The 19,581-nt window shown below is 41.7% G+C and overlaps 1 protein-coding gene across 8 annotated transcripts in view; it reads right to left on the minus strand.

Moving 5' to 3' along the window:
* nav3 (neuron navigator 3) overlaps positions 1–19,581 on the minus strand; it is a 221,375-nt gene that overhangs the window by 96,556 nt on the left and 105,238 nt on the right. For 7 of the 8 annotated variants that reach the window (XM_008281541.1, XM_008281536.1, XM_008281537.1 and 4 more), the window contains exons 6-7: positions 9,963–10,031; positions 1,956–2,098 (exon numbers count right to left, since the gene is read on the minus strand). In XM_008281541.1, the coding sequence (XP_008279763.1) occupies positions 1,956–2,098; positions 9,963–10,031 (212 nt within the window). Of the gene's footprint in view, positions 1–1,955; positions 2,099–9,962; positions 10,032–16,569; positions 16,676–17,363; positions 17,375–19,581 lie in introns of those variants that run through there. The other variant, XM_008281542.1, reaches the window with a different exon arrangement.

Below are 19,581 nucleotides of genomic sequence, written 5' to 3' on the forward strand. Positions count from 1 at the left end.
TATTCTAGCTATGTGTCCAGACAATCACATAAAAAACTCTGACAAATGTGAAAAATCTAATGACAAAAACTTCTTCTTCTGTCAATTCACACACCACGCCCATGCTTAACTATCAGATCAGTAGGTGAAACAACATCTGTGCAACATCTGAGAGGGTGAGACGAACATGACAACACAAACCTAGATGCTGTTAATCTGCTCATAATGGGTTAATATATCTGTTTACATTTCTAATCTGAAAAAAAGAGTGACAGAAAGTGATGCATGCACAGCAAAAGCATGTAAAACAAAAATAAGAAAAAGCTTTGTAAAGTCACAAATAGAAAAGATAAAAGGATTTAAGATTAAACAGGGAACGTGTAATATGACAGCAGAAAATGAAACTTGCTGTAAGACTCCAGAAGATGTATAAGATGGCTTGTGGCAGACACTTTCTCTATCTGTTTCTCTGTCTGCTGCTGTCTCTGCTACCTGTTTTTGCCCAGAAGGTTCTGGCTGCATAGCTGACATTTCCCAACAATTGATTTTTCTTTTTTTTTCTCTCTTTTTTTTTTTTTTAGACCAAAATACTGTTTCATCTCCCCTGCAGTGAAGCTCCAACGCCTGGTGTCTTATCTCTGCGAACTGAGGGTTTGTCTTCTGGCAGGACTCAGCCACGCAATGCGAATCGTCCGGAAGAAGACACGCAGTATTCGACCTTTAATGGAGCCTCGTGCTATTTCCACGAAACAAAGCTGAGACAAAGTTATCAACTGCAACCTGATAAACCTAAGCAAAAGACATGATATTTAAGCAAATCGCAAGGGTAATACGATATGTCAGTTTCACAATAACTTCTGTCTTTTCAGCTACGAACTACCCCCGATCACACACTCACTTGTCCACCCTTCCACTGCCCTCCGATCATCATCTTTCGCCACACATTCCCTCAATCTCCCACTGACAAGTTTGACGTTTCAGACAGAAATCAAAAGAGTGAGTGCAGATGTGAACTTGTAGGATTGAAAGAGTGTATGACTGTTTGCTGAGGGCATTTTACTGCTCTCTCTGTCTGATCCATTCACTGTGTCTCCCCTCCACTGCCACGACCACCTACTGATGCTCTCCTACCTCCAAAGACTAAAACCTACAGTTTGTTTTCATCAGTGATCGTGCAATACATTGAGATTTAAAGCAAAACCTCAGAAAACACTTCAGCCACAGCAAAAGGTTTGTCATCGTGTTATCAGGAATGTTTCTGATTATCATAATCAGGGTGAGCCATGAGAGAGGTTTTAATTATTAGCACTGTGCGAGCCAGTAAGTCACGATAAATCTTCTGAATGAGCCACGGGGAAATCTTAAAGTTATTATAAATACAGTCAGGGAGCCAAGAGAAAAGAAAAATCTGTAATTAAAACATTGTGAGTCGATATATTTACTCATCACATCAGAAAGAAGCTGTTAAAACCACTAAATAAATAAAACAACTCTGGTTTTTTTGTTTGTTTTTTTCCCCTGAATAATCAATTTTGGATTGAATGGTATGTCATACTTTCTAACTCCCAGCCACTAGAAGATCCTTTACTCAGAAACATAATTCACTTTCATTAGCTTGATCATGCTTGACAGAGCAGCTGCCTGAATTTGCCCCTCTGGTCATCTCTCAAATGGCTCTAGCCACGCTGTGAAAATTTTTCGCCGCCTCCACTTAATGGCATCCATTATAACTCACTTGGAATAAAAAAGCTGGGGGTGATTCAGCAGACTGGTAAAGATTGGTGGAATGAGGGACTGGGCTTCTCTGCAGCCTTTGCTTGCTGGAATTGTGTTGTGTGAGTGGTGCCATCAAGTGGCCGACGTGGAGAAGGTAAAAAATAGGTGCATCTGCTGCCAATCAAGCTCTAACTAACACAAAACAAACTGTAAAAAGTCTGTTTCTGTGTGAGTGTATTGTGATCATAAATACTCCTCACCTCTATCGTTGCCGCTGGCATACTGAAGAGGCTTGCTCTTGTCGATGCTGTTGAAGCTCTGGCTCCGACGGTTGAGGTTGGATGAGCCTGGGCTCCTGGAGGCCCCGCTGCCTGCAGCAGGTACTCTGGAGGGCCCTGGTAACCTGCAGGAGATGGAGTAGAGCACAGGATTCAGATGTTGACGGGACACAATAGAGGTTCAGCTCAAGAAAATGTACCTTGTGTCAAGTAAAAGTCAGTGGAAAGAGCATAAATTTGTTATTCAGGATAACATCACAGAGCCAGAAGCATTGTGCTTGTTTCCAGTCACCTGAGATGTAAATTATCTACGCCTTTAAAACGGTGTTTACCTCAGACAAGGTTAAAAGCTCATTTTCAATGAAAAAAATCGATGTAATTCTTCAAGTTTTTACGGATGGATTCACATTTTTACAAGTCTAATTTTCCCCAATATGTGCTTACAACAACGTTTGGTTTCTGTAATGATTCTCCACACTAGCTGTGAAGAGATCCTTTACCAAAGTAATGAGGAACAAACTCCTACATGCCTTTAGCAGTAAAAACTACATTCTAAAGTAAAGCTGAAGTAATCTTCTTAATAACATTTTTCTTCTTTCTGTGAACAGTTCAGGCAGAGCAACACAAAGTAGGACCGTGTCACTAAAAAGAGTGTAGCTCTGGAAGATATCCAGCTGATGTGTTTAACTAAGATCAGCTGCATGGCCATCCCGTCCACTGAAAAAGCCTGAAAAAGTATGGACAACATCATAAACTATAACGTTCAGTGCGCATGTGGGAATTTGAGTCTGAGATAGATTCGAAAGACAGTGAAGTTATCCTAACATTTGAACCCTGGATGGTGTGAAACTCTGCTGGGAGTGAAAAAAGTGCCACTGTGGACTCAAAAAGGACAGATAAGATGTATCCTGAGACTACAGACAGTACAGACAATAAGAACTCACTTTTAGTTAAAAGAGTCCTGCTATCGTGTCATGAATGTTGACCCTGGACTCAATATGTGTGAGTGTGTACGATGAAGAGAGATCAAGGGTGCTGTTTGAGAGGAAGTGTGTGTTCCCTTGTGGGTTGAGCAGGAAGGATAAGAGATGAACTGAGTTTAGGTAAAAGTATGTGATAGACAGCACAGAGATTTTTCTTCTTGACAGGTTGATTGAGATCTGTCAGCGTCTATCATTGTATAAAAAAGTATTACATATTATGCCTCACCCTGCTATATGCATCATATACAACAAGTACGTCTTCTGCTGATACTGTGCAGAGAAACAAATGCTTGCAGACACATCCACCAGTTTTTAGTCAGTCTCTCTACTCTCTTATTCTTATTCACTTTTGCATAATATTTTTTTTCTCTTGACGCAGTCAAAGCTGCCAGTGTCAAATGTTGATTTGCCATGCTGCAGCTGGAGGATTTTCACAACTCCCAGGAGAGCGTTAAAAGAATTATCTCATCAAAAACCTGTTGTTTTTGAACAATAACTTAACACTGCGTTGTTTATGGACTTTGCCAGATGCTTTCATCATCTGTTTGTTATTAAGTTTCTTCAAAAACAATTTTGGCAGCTGGCTGAAGGATCATGACAGGATTTATGACAACTTGGATCTATTTCTACCATTAATCCTAACTACGCCTTGAAGTGATATTTATGGACTGATTCCAAAGATCACATTTCACGCCTTATACATAATTGCTTTCTCCCTCACAATCACATTAGATTGGTGGTTTGCATATTGAGACGAGATTGCATCCAGGCAGAGTCAATTCTAATCAAATTGAATGCCTAATAATGGACAAAAAAGCAGCGGAGCAAATCTCAAAAACTCTTTGGAACGTACAGCTCGCAACTAACTTAAAGAGCGACAGCAGTCAGGTTGTGGCAGGTAGAACAGGTAATACTGACAAGGGTAGGGGGTGTGTTTCCATCCGTTGCTTGTCTTTGTCGATATTCTGGGGAAAGAGAGAAAACTATAGATCCTAACAACTTTATGTCTGTTTCTCAGCTTGAGAGCTGTCGTGATGTCCCTTCACAAAGATAATCGATTCGCTATGCTGAGTATGTCACTACGTCTGTATCGCAGATGGAGCCGAGATGTCGGAGGGGAAAGTTTTTTTTTTTAAGGTTTGGAATCCTGCAGTGGTCAAAACCCCTCAGCAGGAAAAAACATATTTCATATATTCCATTTTGTCTTTGAGATCTGTATAAAAATAGAGGACAGATTGACATGTTGCACGGATAATAAACCTTCTGTTTATTAAGAAATATCTTTCTATGCTGCTTCCAGTGCTCTTTTATTCCTTTGGCACACAACTGTGATGGCAGCTCTGATGGACCTCATCTGGAAAAGACAAACTTCAGTTCTCTCTCACTCAATACTTCCTGCATTAGAGCTGAGTCAACTCGATTTGATTTTGATTTGTCACACTGACTCTGCAAGTGTGAGACGAAATAAGTCAATGGCAGGGCACCAGACAATCGGTCAGGAAAACCACTGGGTGACCAAATCGATACCTGAAATATCTGGTCGGGTAACAACACTTTCTTGGTGTTTTATTCCCCTCGAGTGTCTCTTTAAAGCTCTAGCTTGGGTCAGTAGTGGAGCCAAATGAAAAGCTGGGGATGTGCCGTTTGGAACCACATGGATCTGGAATATATTTCATACTGAGGAAAAGCCGACATAACCGAAATTGAACATGGGTTGACAGTCCATCCTGCAATTATCCTGTGACAAACAAGGTGACGTATTCTCTTCTATGTGAAGTACTGTGAATGGAGCCAGACTATAAAATGACAAGTTCCTCTTGTAATGGATATCATAGCTCATCCTTATCTGCGAAAAGAAGTAGGTTTCTGTTTCTAAACTTACTATGTGGAGCTTTTGTCTCCCTCTTCTGCCAGCGAGATTAATTACACATTCATTGACGTGTGCTTATGCTGTTGCTTTCAAAGATTTCTTTTCCAGACAACAATCCTTCCTGAATGCTCAGTGTCTTTTTTTTAATCTAAAACATCTAAAACTTTTTTTGGACTCTTCCTTAGTGTTTCCTCCATGGACTCCACCATACATGTTGTAGTCTGTCTTCAACACTACGTTCGCCCTCCTCTTCCGCTCTGGCAAACCAATCATTCCAGGTCAGTCTGATTTAAATGGTAAATGCTCTGCACTTTTAAAGCACCTTTCTCCCTTAGTGGTACTCAAAGTGCTTTACAATATGTTTCTCATTCACCCATTCACACACACATTCACACGCCATTGGCGACAAAGCTTCCATGCAAGGTGCAACTTGGAGTTCAGTGTCTCCAAGGACTCTTTGGCACACGGTGGGATTAAACCACCAACCTTGCGATCAGTGGACAACCTGCTGAGCCACAGCCACTAGACGTAAAACTTTGTTATACTGCAAAATACAGAAAAGATTCACTGAGAGACTCATTTAGCACCGTGCAAACCTATTTGGCTTCGTACTGGATGTTCATATATATTTAAAAATCTAGTTTCCTACGATGCCCTGATTGGATTTGATTCTCAAAATATTATAAAAAAAAGATGTTGTGAACTAAGCATTTCTATGTTGTGGATCACATTCAGGCATCCTGATAGCTATGTGGTTCAGGTGCATACCATATAATGGCCATAAGCAACCTGAAGGTAAGAAAAAAACGCTGCTAGAATAAGTAATGCTCCCAGTTCATCCTTTAACATCACTTCAGTAGGACAGCTTTTGATTTGCTAGGGAAGGCAGCTCCACTTACTGGTATGAGTAAAGCAAATTAGGCTTGAAGCCCCAGGGCTTTTCAACCTAACTAAGCATCTGCTGCAATTTCTGACGCAACAAGAAACACAGAAAGCATTCTATAAAAATTCAGCACTTCTATTATTGCAGCAGAGGGACATCAATGGTATCTAATTGGAAAAATTCTAGTTTATTTGGGTGTCTCCCTTGTAAAAATAGAACAAGGCGCAGCAGGATATCAAAGCAAAACTCTCTAATATGTCAGCTCATGTGCTGAGCCATGCAAAGTTTGTTTTTATACAGACAATGGTGCAAAAGCAAAATCTGCTCCAGTGCAAAAGCCTGACATCAAGAAAAAGGAAATGTGCCGTCTCCTTACTCTCGGTTTCTTTGAATTAATAGCATCCTATTTTCATATCCTACTGTTCATCAACAGTGGCAACAACAGCAGACTGCTCAGAGATGCTTATCCAGGCCTGAGAGCAACTCTGGTGCTCTGCCTGAGTGAACCCATTGAGCTGCAGCCAGAGGTGGTCCTCAGCCCAGAGCTGAAGCTGCCATTCACTGGGCTGAAACAGATGGACAAGTACAGTATAGCCAACACATAAAACAGAGCCAGAGAGAAGAAGAGAGAGCAAAGAAATTGCAGGGAGTCTTTGAATGCTGATGAAATATAACAAAACAGAACGAAAAAAAAAACAAAACACCTCAGTGATGAACAACACACACATACACGGGCAACGGCATTGTTAACAGTGGCTTTGGTGCTGGAAGCGTTCCTAAATTCTGTCAGCAAGCAAAGGAATAGAGGAGATTGATAGATAAAGGAATTAAAAGAAAGAAGATTGAAGAGGACGAAAAGGAACAAAAGAAAGACATGAGAGAAAAGAGAGAAGAAAAATGCACAGGGGGTGGTAATCAGAGGACGAAGACACTGTAGCTGCAAACCCAGACGAGAGGAAATGAGAGATAAACAGTGGGAAATGAGGGAGAGATTGAGGCAATTCAGATGGAAATCAGAGGTAGTCCCTTTTATCACAAGATTCTTTCATCTTCCAAAATACATGTTTGATAATGCATCAGCAAAATGGAACTGGAGAGGGAAATGCGATGCAATTGCTGGACAGTGATTTTGTTGCAGGATGGACAGACCTGCAACCTGCTATAGGTGAGGCAGTGAGGCCAGCTGGCCACTGGCTATTCACAATATGTCTTAGAGACTAGAGAGCGCTGTTCATTTTCCCTGCCAAGATGAGTCTGGGAATTCAACCCGGCAATTCCCTTATCTCATGCCTAGCTCTTACAAGACCATCTTCTGTTTGCCAGAGTGTATGGGATCTGGGCTAGCACATCTGGCATCCAGTCCATCAGTCAAAGCCACATCAGGCTTATCATAACAGTAGAGGAATGCCACGAGCAGGCAGGTGGCCAACAAACTGTCAAACATCACCCCCTGCTGCTAAGATGATGAACTTTATGAGCCATACCATACCAACATTTCCTACAAAACACAGACACACTACTTTACATCGAAGGCATTCATTTCCTAAACCATGCTTCTGCGTTTTGTAACTGTCAGCGTACTATTGATGTGCTCCAGTACATCGACATTTTAATTAATTTCTCTATTTATTAAAAAGCAGAACTACTGAAGGTCTCAAAACACTGACAAATACGAGTGTAGACTGGATGTTTACTGTGATGGATTAAACAAGTAAAGTGCTAAAGCAGTTGGTGGTTGTTTGGTACTGAAATGCATGTTCAAAAAAATATAAAAATGCATGGCAGGAATTCAAAAGTGGTTAGTAAATACAAAACACATGATCTGAAGTTAAAGAAGTCATGTCAATCAACAGTTTTCGAGGTAAAATCTGAGGTAGCATCGCACAGCACAGGTGAGTCGTACTGCAGTGCCAGGATGACACACATCAGCGCTGAGCGTGGGTGAGCCCAGGTGGAGTCAAAGCGTCTAAGCCTGGCAGTGTTCGGTTGCATAAACCAGGGGTGTTTGGATCAGTCTATTCAAACTGTAAAGCTCTCTAATTAAAATTCTGGTCAGGCATCCTCATCAAAGCAAAGTGTGTCCCCCACAACCCCGCCCTGTTCAAAAAAATGGAAACAATTTGTATGAGTGACTGCGCAAGAGAAAAGGGCAGTGGCTGCTGTTGTTCCTTTAGCTTCAGCTAACGAGGAGAATGCCTCATAAGCGCTAAGAAAATATCTAAAACTCCAGCACCTTGAGGGAAATACTCTTCACTGCATTCAGCACAGTATCGTATGCAAGAGAGACATCAATTTATTTCCATTTTAGAATAGCTAAAACTTTCTTGCTTCAGGGATAGCAGAGGAGACGGCTCGTGGTGATTAAAAATAACTTCTCAGATGGCAAGAAAAGCAATTAAATCTGGTAATCAGGCTTGTGTGAATGAAAATCAGATGGCAACAGTGAAGCGCTCGCACTGTCACCGCTCACTGACCCCTAATGCAAGTGATTTGTTTGTGTTGTGCATGTGTATCTTCATCTGTGTGTAGGAATTAAAGAGCTGTTTCTGCAGAGCAGCGGCGAGGTTTGTTGTCAGTGATGTGAGAGGGCAGATTACCACCCATAGGGCTGAAGCTGCTGGCTGCAGCATTTTTGCCATTGCTCAGTGGCGGCTGGAGAGGAATTATTTGCCAACACGCTGGTTCCCACTGCCTCTGAGCTGGAACAAATGCGGCAAGCATCAGACAGCTGAACTGGGGTGTGTGTGCATGCAGTCTATGCATATGGACTTCGGAGTGTATGTTTCATAGAATAGAATAGAATAGAATAGAATAGAATAGAATAGACTTTATTTATCCCAGACCTGGGAAATTTACCCGCCACAGCAGCACCCAAAAACATAGAAAGAAAGTACAAGAAAATAACAATAACTCAGTAATATGCATCCTGGTGTGCGCATACAGCAGGTCCAAGGCCCCACTGTCTCCGGTTGGGCAGTCCACACACTGGCTGAATGTGGGCAGAGTGGTAGAGAGCGATGTATGATTAAAGTCTCCTGAGATGATGATCAGAGACTGAGGGTGTGATGTTTGCAGCTGGAACACTGAACTATGAGTTCACGAGGGGGGGATGTGAACTGTAATCACCAGGACGTGTGAAAACTCCCTCGGCAGGTAAAACGGCCTTAAACATGTGTGCAGCAATGTGTTTTATAAGTGTGCTTTGGTTATGTATAGGTGTGTACCTGTGCTAGTGCTCATATCTGTGCATGTGTCAGACCCTGAACAGTTACGGTTACAGCTGCATGTGATGGGATCTCACATGTGACACCTTAACATTAGTTATGGGTCCCCTGACAGCGAGCTACAGCCTAAAGCTTAGCAAGACAAAGAGTGTCATTATAATGGCGAGCAGTTTGTTTAGAAACAGCTTCTTTGTCAAGACGTGTACCCCAAAGGGACACATTACACTAAACAACACTTCTCACGTAGCAAAAACACCGGACTGAGGACAGAGATGAACAGACTTCAAGCTCAAGCACCTTGGTGAAAACTTTGCAAGCTATCCTTCAGCCTCTGTTCTTTGTGACACTAGCAAACCTTTGGAGCAAAGGACTCGGTTCTGTGTTTATGCAGGTAAATGTTGTTTTTCTTTATGCATACAGCGATGATTGCCCCGTTTTCAACACACCTCTCGTGAGTCATTCAAGATATTAACTGTACAGTCAACATTTACTTACTCATGCAACACTCACACAGGGTTAGAAGCAAACTCTTAACAAGCACCTTTACAGTTATGCTGTATATGTTCCTGTTTGACGGCACCAGCCTCACCGCTAGTGAGTGCAGCCACTCTATGATGCACAAGCAGCGGAATACAAAATTTGTCCCAGAAAACATCTGACACACGACAGACCAGAATTGGAAAGGGCATGTTTAAGTAGGCTGTATCACTTGGCAAACGGCACAATGAACTTCTAGCACATTAGAGAGGCTGTCCCTTCACACTGAAACGCTGGCTCATGCTGCTGTGTTTAAGCTGCTGCACTGTGCTGAAGAATCCTGGAGCAAAACACTGAATCCATATCAATTTTTTTCTATATGACCGTGACCTCTGACCTCCCTGTGGTGATCACACAGCATCATGAAAACATTGGACAAATGTGTGAAGGCACAGGTGTAAAACGTAAGCGCTATAAAATATGAAATCCCCCTGAGAAGAACAACACATAATGAAAAAAAGAGTTACATGAAGTGTGAAGTGCCATATTTACCTTGTGTTTTTCTTCTGTGGCGACCCTATTCCACTGTGGCCCGGCGGACTTGCATATCGTGCTGTGAGACTGAGGAGAGAGCAGAAACACGAAGGACACACTGTTAACACAGTTAGATGAGGAATGAGTCCAGTGTCCTGCTGGAATTTCCTCAATCCGTGTCTTAATGTAATAATGCGAATGAAGAGAGTCATTCAGATTAAAGCAGAGAGAGAAAGACATACCCAGGAAGAGAAACCCAGAGGAACATGGTAAATACTGTAGCATGCCAGGGCACATTTCTCTGATTTTTTCACATGATGGCTCGCACATGTTTCTCACCACATGCGTATGACTAAGCCAATAACATTTCTAAATCCTTTAATAGGGCCGCTAACTTAAAACGGCCCGAAAAACTTTCACAAACAATTTTGTGGTGGCATCGTTTGAAGGGAAAACCCCAAAACACACAACACACGAGGCAGAGGCGAAGGAAATGCCCACAGCACCAGTCAGAGTTAGTCATTCACAGAGATGGGAATTACTGTAATGCTGCTCCGCTACAGGCCGGCCTCTCCATTCATGTTTGACAGGAAGTAGTTAAGCTACGTGTAGAGCGGTTTTTGGACAAAGATATGCATTTAATGATGTGTACATCCTGTAAACAATGAAAAGTTAAAGGTGGCGGGGCTGTTGCGCAAACATTCTGCGTGTGAGCCGTATGACTCCCAAACCATGTGAGTATGTCTCACTGCTTGTTAGAAATAAACAGAGCCTCTTTTCAAAGCCAGCCTCTCAACCAGACATATATTATTATTTAGCTTGTAGCACTCAAAGGCTGGGAGACTGTCAACAACAGGCAAGAAAAATGTAATTCAGCTTAAATCTTTTATGCATTAATCATTAAAAAACTGAGTGAGAATGTCTTTTAGTATTCCCAGTCAAGACTTAAAACATGCCCAATTATCTTTTTTTTCTTCTAAGACCGATGATTTGGAGCAAGATACACAACTGTTCACTGTAGCATCAAAGGTTTATAATGTGCTTTACAGCAAGACACTACAGGTGAACAGGGGACACATTTAAACTAACACATATCACCATTACATGTCCCTAGTTGATCATGTAGAATAAATAGTTTTATATTAAGTGTTTACCGAAGTGTTGTTTAAAATGCAAATGAGGATTTTATATATATATATATAAAAAAAATGAAATGCCAAACTCATTTGTATTCATTTCCAGAACAAAGATCTGAACTCAGGATAAAGTCAGCCACCAATTTTTTTCTTTCATTTTGTTGACATATTAGATCAAAATGTTTTAGTGGATATTATTTTAATCACCCCATGAATCACAAAATACTGTCAACAGTCAGATGTTTTTGTTTTAGAATAGAATGTTAATAAATCTGACTATGACTAATGTATGAAGACAAAAAATAAAAAATAAAACTTCTGTTGGTTTATGTGTGAGAAAAAACTCATTTAGCAAAAATCAAAACATTTTACTGAAAACCACAATTTACAAGGAAACATTTGATATCACCATGAAACTTCCCCTGCTGATTACTTACATTTATCGATAGGGCAGTGTTCAAAACACACAAAATGTAGTAAAATAAACACCTAAATGTGTATCTTGAATGTATTCTGGCTACTAGTCCAACAGAAGCACAATAGTCCCAAAACTCAAAACCACCTGTAGCATGTAGCCCTAAAGGTAAATATTATGTTCACACAAACTGATATAAACACAAAGATACGTACTATAACTCCACTGAAGTTCATTTAACATGTAACAACAATTATTCATTTCCATTCAGGCTAACTTCTCCTTAGCTAGCCAAATGCTAACGTATAACTGCATTAACAAACAAGCGGCTAGTGTTGCTACTTTTTCACCGTGTTCATCAACTACAATATATTTTAACGGGCAAATCATGGACAAAACTACACACACAAAAGGAAAAAACAGCAACAGGTACTATATTAAGGGTAAATGTAAAAAAAAAAAAAAAAAGTAATTATATATTGCTGTGTCGCGGCAGGCTAATTAGCTTATTAGCTAACGTTAGCCAAACTGACTTCAAATTTAGCTGCTGTTGATGAAGTATCCTATTTTTAATGGTGCAAGCATTTCCCTTGAGTACATTAAAATGAAAATTAAAACATAATTTGTGCAAAGTACTAAAATGACCACAGGAATTACAGTCGCTAACAAAGCAGACGAAGTTAACTCACTCATTTAAAGTGTCTATTCCAAACAAACATGGACAAGCTAGCACCTGATAGTTTTCAATATCATATATCTTTCTTGACTGCTACACACCACATATGAGCTAAACAGGTATAGAAACAATTATCTTAGCTATTAACTTAACGTTACCTTTTACAGGCTGAACAGAGATAGAAACTTGAATTGTCCTCTTGAGGTTGAAGCTGCGGTACTTACAGGAACAAGTTGAACTGTAACCGTCCTAACACTGTCCACTACCAGCACCGCGCTGCACCGCTGAGCTGTGCTCCAGTTAGCGGGCAGAGGAAGAAGAACACCGGCCGCCTGTTCAGACGTCCTTCTCCTCTGACAAAGCGGAACAACTCGTTCTCTGTTTTGTGTTTGTGGGCTGCTGGTTTGGCGTTGGTGAGTGAAAGTGGACAATAAACTACCTATACTGGGAGGCTGAGTGACGCATGGCGGCTGTCATTACTATTCTCTGCTCTTTCTGCTTTTACAGCGCAGTCCTCAACTTTGCATTAAACTGAATATAAATGAATGCCAACAGCTCAGAAATCAGACTTTAATATATTGATAATTCAGCTGCCACTGGACTAAAATGAATATTAAATGAGTTTAGCACGGCCCAAAGTAAAACATACAGTTAATAAGTCAAATTAACGCTCTTTTCTAGTTTACTTAATGTAAATAGTTTGAGTCATTTTGTTTTAAACTTGAGGTATTTTGACCTAAAATGACAAGTTGAATGAATGCACATCTGAGAGTTCACTCAACTCAATAGATTAACCCTTTTATTGGGCAGAATCATGTGACTTCATCCAGCCAATCAGTGGAGGTCAGGCGACATCACAACACCGTCACTATGGCCTCTGACCAATCATGTACAAGCCAGAGTGATAATAACTGGTCAACTGGAAATATGGTAAATGTTCTTTCATCTTCCATCCATCCATCATCTATACACCTTAATCCTCACTACGGTCGTGGAGTCTATCCCAGCTGACTCAGGGTGAAGGCAGGTTCACCTGGACAGGTCACCAGTCTATCACAGGGCTACACTTAGAGACAGACAACCAAGCACACTCACATTCAAACCTACAGACAATTTAGAATCACCAATTAACCTCAACATGTTTTTGGACTGTGTGGGAGGAAGCCGGAGAACCTGGAGAGAACCCACGCTGCACGGGGAGAACATGGAGACTCCACACAGAAAGATCCTGGTGCCCCACCGGGACGCGAACCAGCGACCTCCTTGCTGCGAGGCAACAGTGCTAATCACTGAGCCACCTTGCAGCCCTCCTTCATCTTATATTTGTATTTTATAATCATTTATGGACATATGATTTGGATTTTTGTTCTATATACCCTTGGAGGATGAGGAATCTTATACTGCTTTGAATTTGATTTGCAGCCTAAATCTAAACTTTTTTAAAAATTCTAAATGTCCTCTTATATCTACCAATAACACTCCAGGGTTGAAATTTTACATTTCCAAACATTTCAATGACTGCTCTATAAAGGGTTAACCTAAACTAACATGCAAGCAGACTTCCCAAGATGCACTGTTAGAGAGCTAGATTCTTGTTTTTGTAGTTTGTAAAAGCAGACATGTTTTTTTTAAATACTTGTTAAATAAAGAAGAAACTCTCTGAACTTCGAAAGGAAATCAAGTCTGTCTGTATCCACTGAGTGCAAAGTTGATTCAACTTAACATCTTAAGTTTCTTCAACCTCTTTTCTCATGCTCAGCTAATTTATTAGTTTTACACACTGACTACTCAAAAGACAAGTGTTAGCTAAGTTACATTTCTCTAACTCAAAATGACTTAAAATGTAGGAAACTATTATTAAAAACTCAAAACACACCGCTGAAGCTTGACACTAGTGTCGACTACAAAACCACATCTTTGATAACATCTGTTGCTGATGAACATTTAGCAGCCTCTTTTTCCTGCACAACTTCTTCTTACGCGGGAATGCAATAATGAACAGACTGCTGCAGAAGTTTCAGGCTTTCCTGACGTGATTTCAGTCAATACCCTGAATAAATTTCATCATTCTGTAGCATCAATCACAGCCTGATATGTAACACTCTGTTCGGTGAGGTCAAACTGAAGGACGAGGATCTTTTAGGGTGGTGAGCGAAATTTTAATTAGCTGTCTAACTCCGTGCCTCTTCAGGTTCCCCGTCTTCTTTCACATTTCTCATCTGTCTCAAACACACAACCTTCCTCTATTTACACCTCTCCCCGCGGACACTTTGAAACCACCTGTGACGAAATGTCGAGCCACTGTACATTTCTAATTGACCTTACAGCTTTTCATGACACTGTGTTCTGTTAATAAGCTCGGGAGCAGAGAGCAGAACGCAATTATAGTGACGAGCCCTTTTGTATCATGTTAATGCTGAACTATATGATACATGACAAGTCGGTTAATGATGTCTGGCAACTAAATATGTTCCCCTCAGTGCTCGAAAATCCCCGACAACACACACACCATTTCATCTGCCAGTAGTATGTGTTGTGCTCTATTAAATATTCTAAATGGTCCTTAGCACACAGAGAAGACAATCTGAGACAGAGATTAATGGACCCTGTCACGGGCTGAAATGCTTTTTCAGCGATTTGATGGAAAAAGGGTCGAGTCACATTTGTGCATCGCATTCCTCTCGAAGCAAAGCTTTTGTCCTTTTGCTTTCTTTGCCGTCGTCTTTTCGCTCGTATTCAGAGTGGGAGTACAGTACGGGGCTGTTAGCACGGAGGAGGTCATCGTTAAAGGCAACAGGCCACAGGAGATAAAGTAAAAGAAGTGCAGTTCATACAGGAGCAGACCACAGCAGTATAGACACCGGAGGGGAAAAAAAAAACAAAAACAGGGGTGTTGTGGTGCACGTTTTTCCACCGCAAGCCCCATCTTTACCCCCCTCCCCTCACGTCCAACTGTATAAAATGCAATGAAACACGAAGGCAACGCTATAGTCTCCAGCCTGGAGTGCTCATCCAAGCCACAACATTTAAGATCTTTCCAGTGTGGAAAAAGAAACACATGAGGGCAGGATCAAGACACGGGGATGAGGAGGTGGTGAGGAGGGGGGGTGAGTACAGTCTGTCGCTTTTGATCGAATACAACATACATCAACGAGGCCTCACGTTAATAGTCCACGACACTGCAGCGCACATGCAGGCGATGCTGAATGCCATCGCTGTCCTATTAAATGTGAGTAATATCAGTTTCAGCTTGATTGTAGCCACGGCGCTGAGGTCAGACGCAGAAGTGATGGCTTTTAGATCCAGCGTGGCATGTGCTCGGGCCACCGCGATGACAGCAGGTAATGAGGTGTCACCTGACCTTCGCACAAGGGGTCCCGCAAGGTCCTTTCAAAAGGAGCGTGAAGCTACAGCGAGACAAGTTGTTGCTCAGGACGCATGAAGCCACGCATTCATTTCAGGAGACACGATTAATCAATACGTGTTTCATGATGATGTTTTTTATGCAGCAAATCCTGACGTGCTGCAGGTATTAAGGAACTTCTGTTCTGTAGCACCAATAACTAAACAAAACATCAGACTGTAGCAACAACAATGGCCCATTTGGGGATGTGGGTGTAGACCTGCAGGGCTACTTGATTAGTTGTCAACTATTAAATCAATTGTCAACTATTTTGATATCTGTTTCAGTAATTTTGCGGATTTTAAAGTTAACATTGTTTGAATGCAGCTCTGTAAATGCCAATCTTCTTTTTCTTTCTTCTCTTTGACAGTAAACTAAATGTCTTCGAGTTGTGAGCTTTGAGGAACACTGATCAACATTTTTCGTCATTTTCTGACATTTTAGCCTAAATAACAACTTGATTAATCAAGAAAATAATCATTAGTTGCTGTCCTATCTGGGGACCGTATGCACTGAGGGAGCTTGTCACAAGTTGTTGTCATTTCTAAATTCTCTCTAGTTATACAATTAAAGCATTGCATGTCTGAACATTAGTTATGAATAAAGAAAACTAGCCCTTGGAAAGAGACAAGATACAGAACAGCAGTAGTGTAAAGGCCTCTACAAGAGGTCTGTTGTCCACGAAAACATAAATATTAGTAGTTATTTTAGTGTTTTTAAATTTGGACAGTCTGCAGGATAAAGTATAAAACTAAATACTCCAATAAAAACACTAACCGAATATAAAGGAAGAGTGATATTACTCTTGATGATGGAGCACGCATTGGTGTTACATACGTGCAGAATCAGGCTTCTACTATGTAAAACTCCATCATTGAATGACTTCTGCTCAAACTTCTCACTGACAGTCCTCTTATCACTCTTAACCATGCATATGTATTAACAACTCATAATAAATCCATGACAGTCTAGAATAACAAACACAAATCATTTACCAGTTCATGATGCCACTGACACTACTCCATCCTCCTCATGTCACTAATGTGAGATTTCCAAAGATCCAAACTCCGTCCTGTGGACTCTACAAACACAAACTGCACACTCTGCGCTGCAACTGTACCTATGAGAGGAGTCAGCCTTGGCCAGGATGTTGGCTCTCCCATATGGCAAACGGCTCTTCCTGTCGCGAGACACGGCAGTGGGCAGGCGCGAGGAGCGCCATACCGGGGGGTCAACGTGTTCGCCCCGGGACATAGTGAATTAAAGAGGGAGGGTTTGCTGTGCCCTGCCAGGCCTGGGCCCCCCTGCCTTCTACAGCACTGAAAGCCTCTGGCGGCTCCGGGCTGTCGCGCTCTGTCCAATGGGGAGTTTCCCCTCGGACACACACACACACACACACACTCACGCACACACATCTCATCTCCTGCCCCAGAGACACCAGTGAAGCCAGCAGGTGCTGTCTATAGAAAGCTCCCCATACCACAACTGTACATGTGCAGAATGTGTGTGTGTGTGTGTGTGTGTGTGTGTGTGTGCAAATCTGCACGAGAGATAATTTGATAATTTAAACAGCTTAACATTTTTCTAATTTCAAACTTCCATTCTCCTGGCTTATCTTATATTTTATGAAGACATGCTAAATCTTCAGGGTCGCTTGGAGCTTACAGGAACTCATCACTGTGGAAAATTAGAATTAAAAAAGACTTTTATGAAGAGATTTAATTACATTTCAGTGTTTCGGATTTGTGGGCGACAAGGAAGAGGAGCTTGTGCCATCCAGGCATGAAACCTCAAACAAAAGAACATTATGCATCTTGAATATTATTTGAGGTTGGTGTGATACAATGGAAATGTAGAGAAAGCAAACTATCAGACGATCATCAACTTGTGTTCTGTACAGTGAGCTCTACACTCAGCTTCTCACAGTCAAGATGCAACAAGAGTGGTATGTTCATAGACTTAGATTGCAGTTTGTGAGGACGTTGTGTGACACAGATGTCTGGCTGTGTGGTCTTAAACTCATCCATCCTTTGTCTTGGCACAACATTACGTAGGTGTCAGGGTGAGAATCTGTAGCCAGGGGTTGAGTAAGAATCCAGCTCAGCATCTGATTATCAAATCCAAATTAAAAATTTGACTAAATATTTTTAGGTTTGGTGGATAATGAAAATCGTTAAAATATCCCTGCAGCATGTGTTGGTACATGTCAGCAGATTGTTTCAGTGTCAGAAAGCAGCCAAACAGTTAATCTGAGAGAGAGACAGGATGAAAGGTTTGATATGGCCTTGGTTGCCTGCGGGGCTTAATGCATCCAGGTACTTTACAAACTTGGAACCAAATCTAACTCGATCTAACTCTGTGTATGTTTTGCCAGTTTTCTGTGGGAATAAGATAAGCGCGAAATTTACATCTCCAAAAGTTGTTAATCCGTTAGCATCCAGCTCTCTGCTTTTACGTTGGAAAAATCTGGCAAATACAGTAGAAACATTGTGGCTGTCTAGATGCATCCTTTGCCGTGCATTTCACTGAGAAGCTGCGTGGGTTGAAAAAAAAAAAAGTTTGACTGTGAAGCATAAGTTTGCAATTTTAAAGTGAATTTTTTTTCTCTGTATAAAGATAAAATGATAAAGGAAAACAAATGAAACATTACTTCCCTGTGTTTTCCCAGCAGTGTATATCAAGGTACAGCATGGAATGCAACATTCACACGAGTGGAATCTGGTTCATCAGCAACACACGCTAACAAATCATCTGTGTCTGACGTTTGACTCACTGTCATGATCATCTGGCTCATCCTGACTCCACCACTGGACCTTCACAAATCGCCACGAACAGCAGCTTGTCAGCTATAATCAGCTTAATTACTTGATTTGTGTTTGTTCTTAACACAATATGTGTAACGATATAAGAGGAGCATTGTCCACCCTTTCCCTGGCTTCCCTTCCAAATTCATTCTCCACACCCTTACGGGAATTCTTCAGCTACAGCTGGACGCTGAATAACCCGGACGGCCCCAGAAAACTCACAGATTAATGGCTTACTTTATCACAGACAGACATGGACTGATCCTCTGACCTCCACTGTGGCCTTCAGCACTGAGGCTCGATTAACTTATCAGCCCAGGGGAGCGACAGCGAGGGCAGGGAGCCTCTGTGGAAATGAGCCGAGACGCTTCACTTCAGAGAACTTCCTTGAATTGAATTTATACATTCTCGGCCCTTAAATATCTCACAGACACATCCTTGTATTTTATGATATCTAAAAGGAGACAGTGGTGAAAAGTGCAGCTTGTGTAATGGCCTCATGATGAGAGCCGGTATTGATTTGTTTGCCAGACTGGACTGGATGCGGCGGTGTGCCTCGAACGCTTCGCTGTTCGGGGTGTGTATGTGTGTTCGAGAGCGTTCTCCACCTGTTGTTGGTGGGTGGGGGAGGAAGGAGGGTGGGAATGGGAGGCAGCTGTGCCCTTAATAACCCCCACACACATACGCACACACGATACACTGACCCCGCCGCTGCCACCTCCCAGCTCGTCCAAACAGAGTCAGTCCAAAAGCTCTCCACAATATCATCTTACTCACATACCCGCTCCTCAAGTGCTGAGACTAACTGCTCTTACTGTGCTGATTTCATGCCCATATACTCACACACACACCTACACACACACACACACACAGCAGAGCCATACAGAGTGGCCGAGCGGTAATCTGATCCGGTCAGGGAGAATGCCGCTCATGTGTGGCATGCCGGGCCTTCCTTTAGATGCTCTTCTAAGGCTTGCTCTGTCTATTTACATCACACAAGGACAGGCCTTCTTTGCTTTTACTGCCTTTTACTGCTCAGCTCACTGTACGCCAACACTCCTACTGTAGAACGCATGTCTTCATGTTATACTGCACCTCGAGAAAGAAAATAAAGTGTCTCCACGTTAAACACCTGCAAGGACTGAAGTGAGGAAAACTCGCTAGAAATTGAGTAAAACATCCAAATGCTAGAGTGAGAATTCT

The sequence above is a fragment of the Stegastes partitus genome, unplaced genomic scaffold (genome assembly GCF_000690725.1).
Source record: "Stegastes partitus isolate 25-593 unplaced genomic scaffold, Stegastes_partitus-1.0.2 Scaffold236, whole genome shotgun sequence".
NCBI lineage: Eukaryota > Metazoa > Chordata > Actinopteri > Pomacentridae > Stegastes > Stegastes partitus.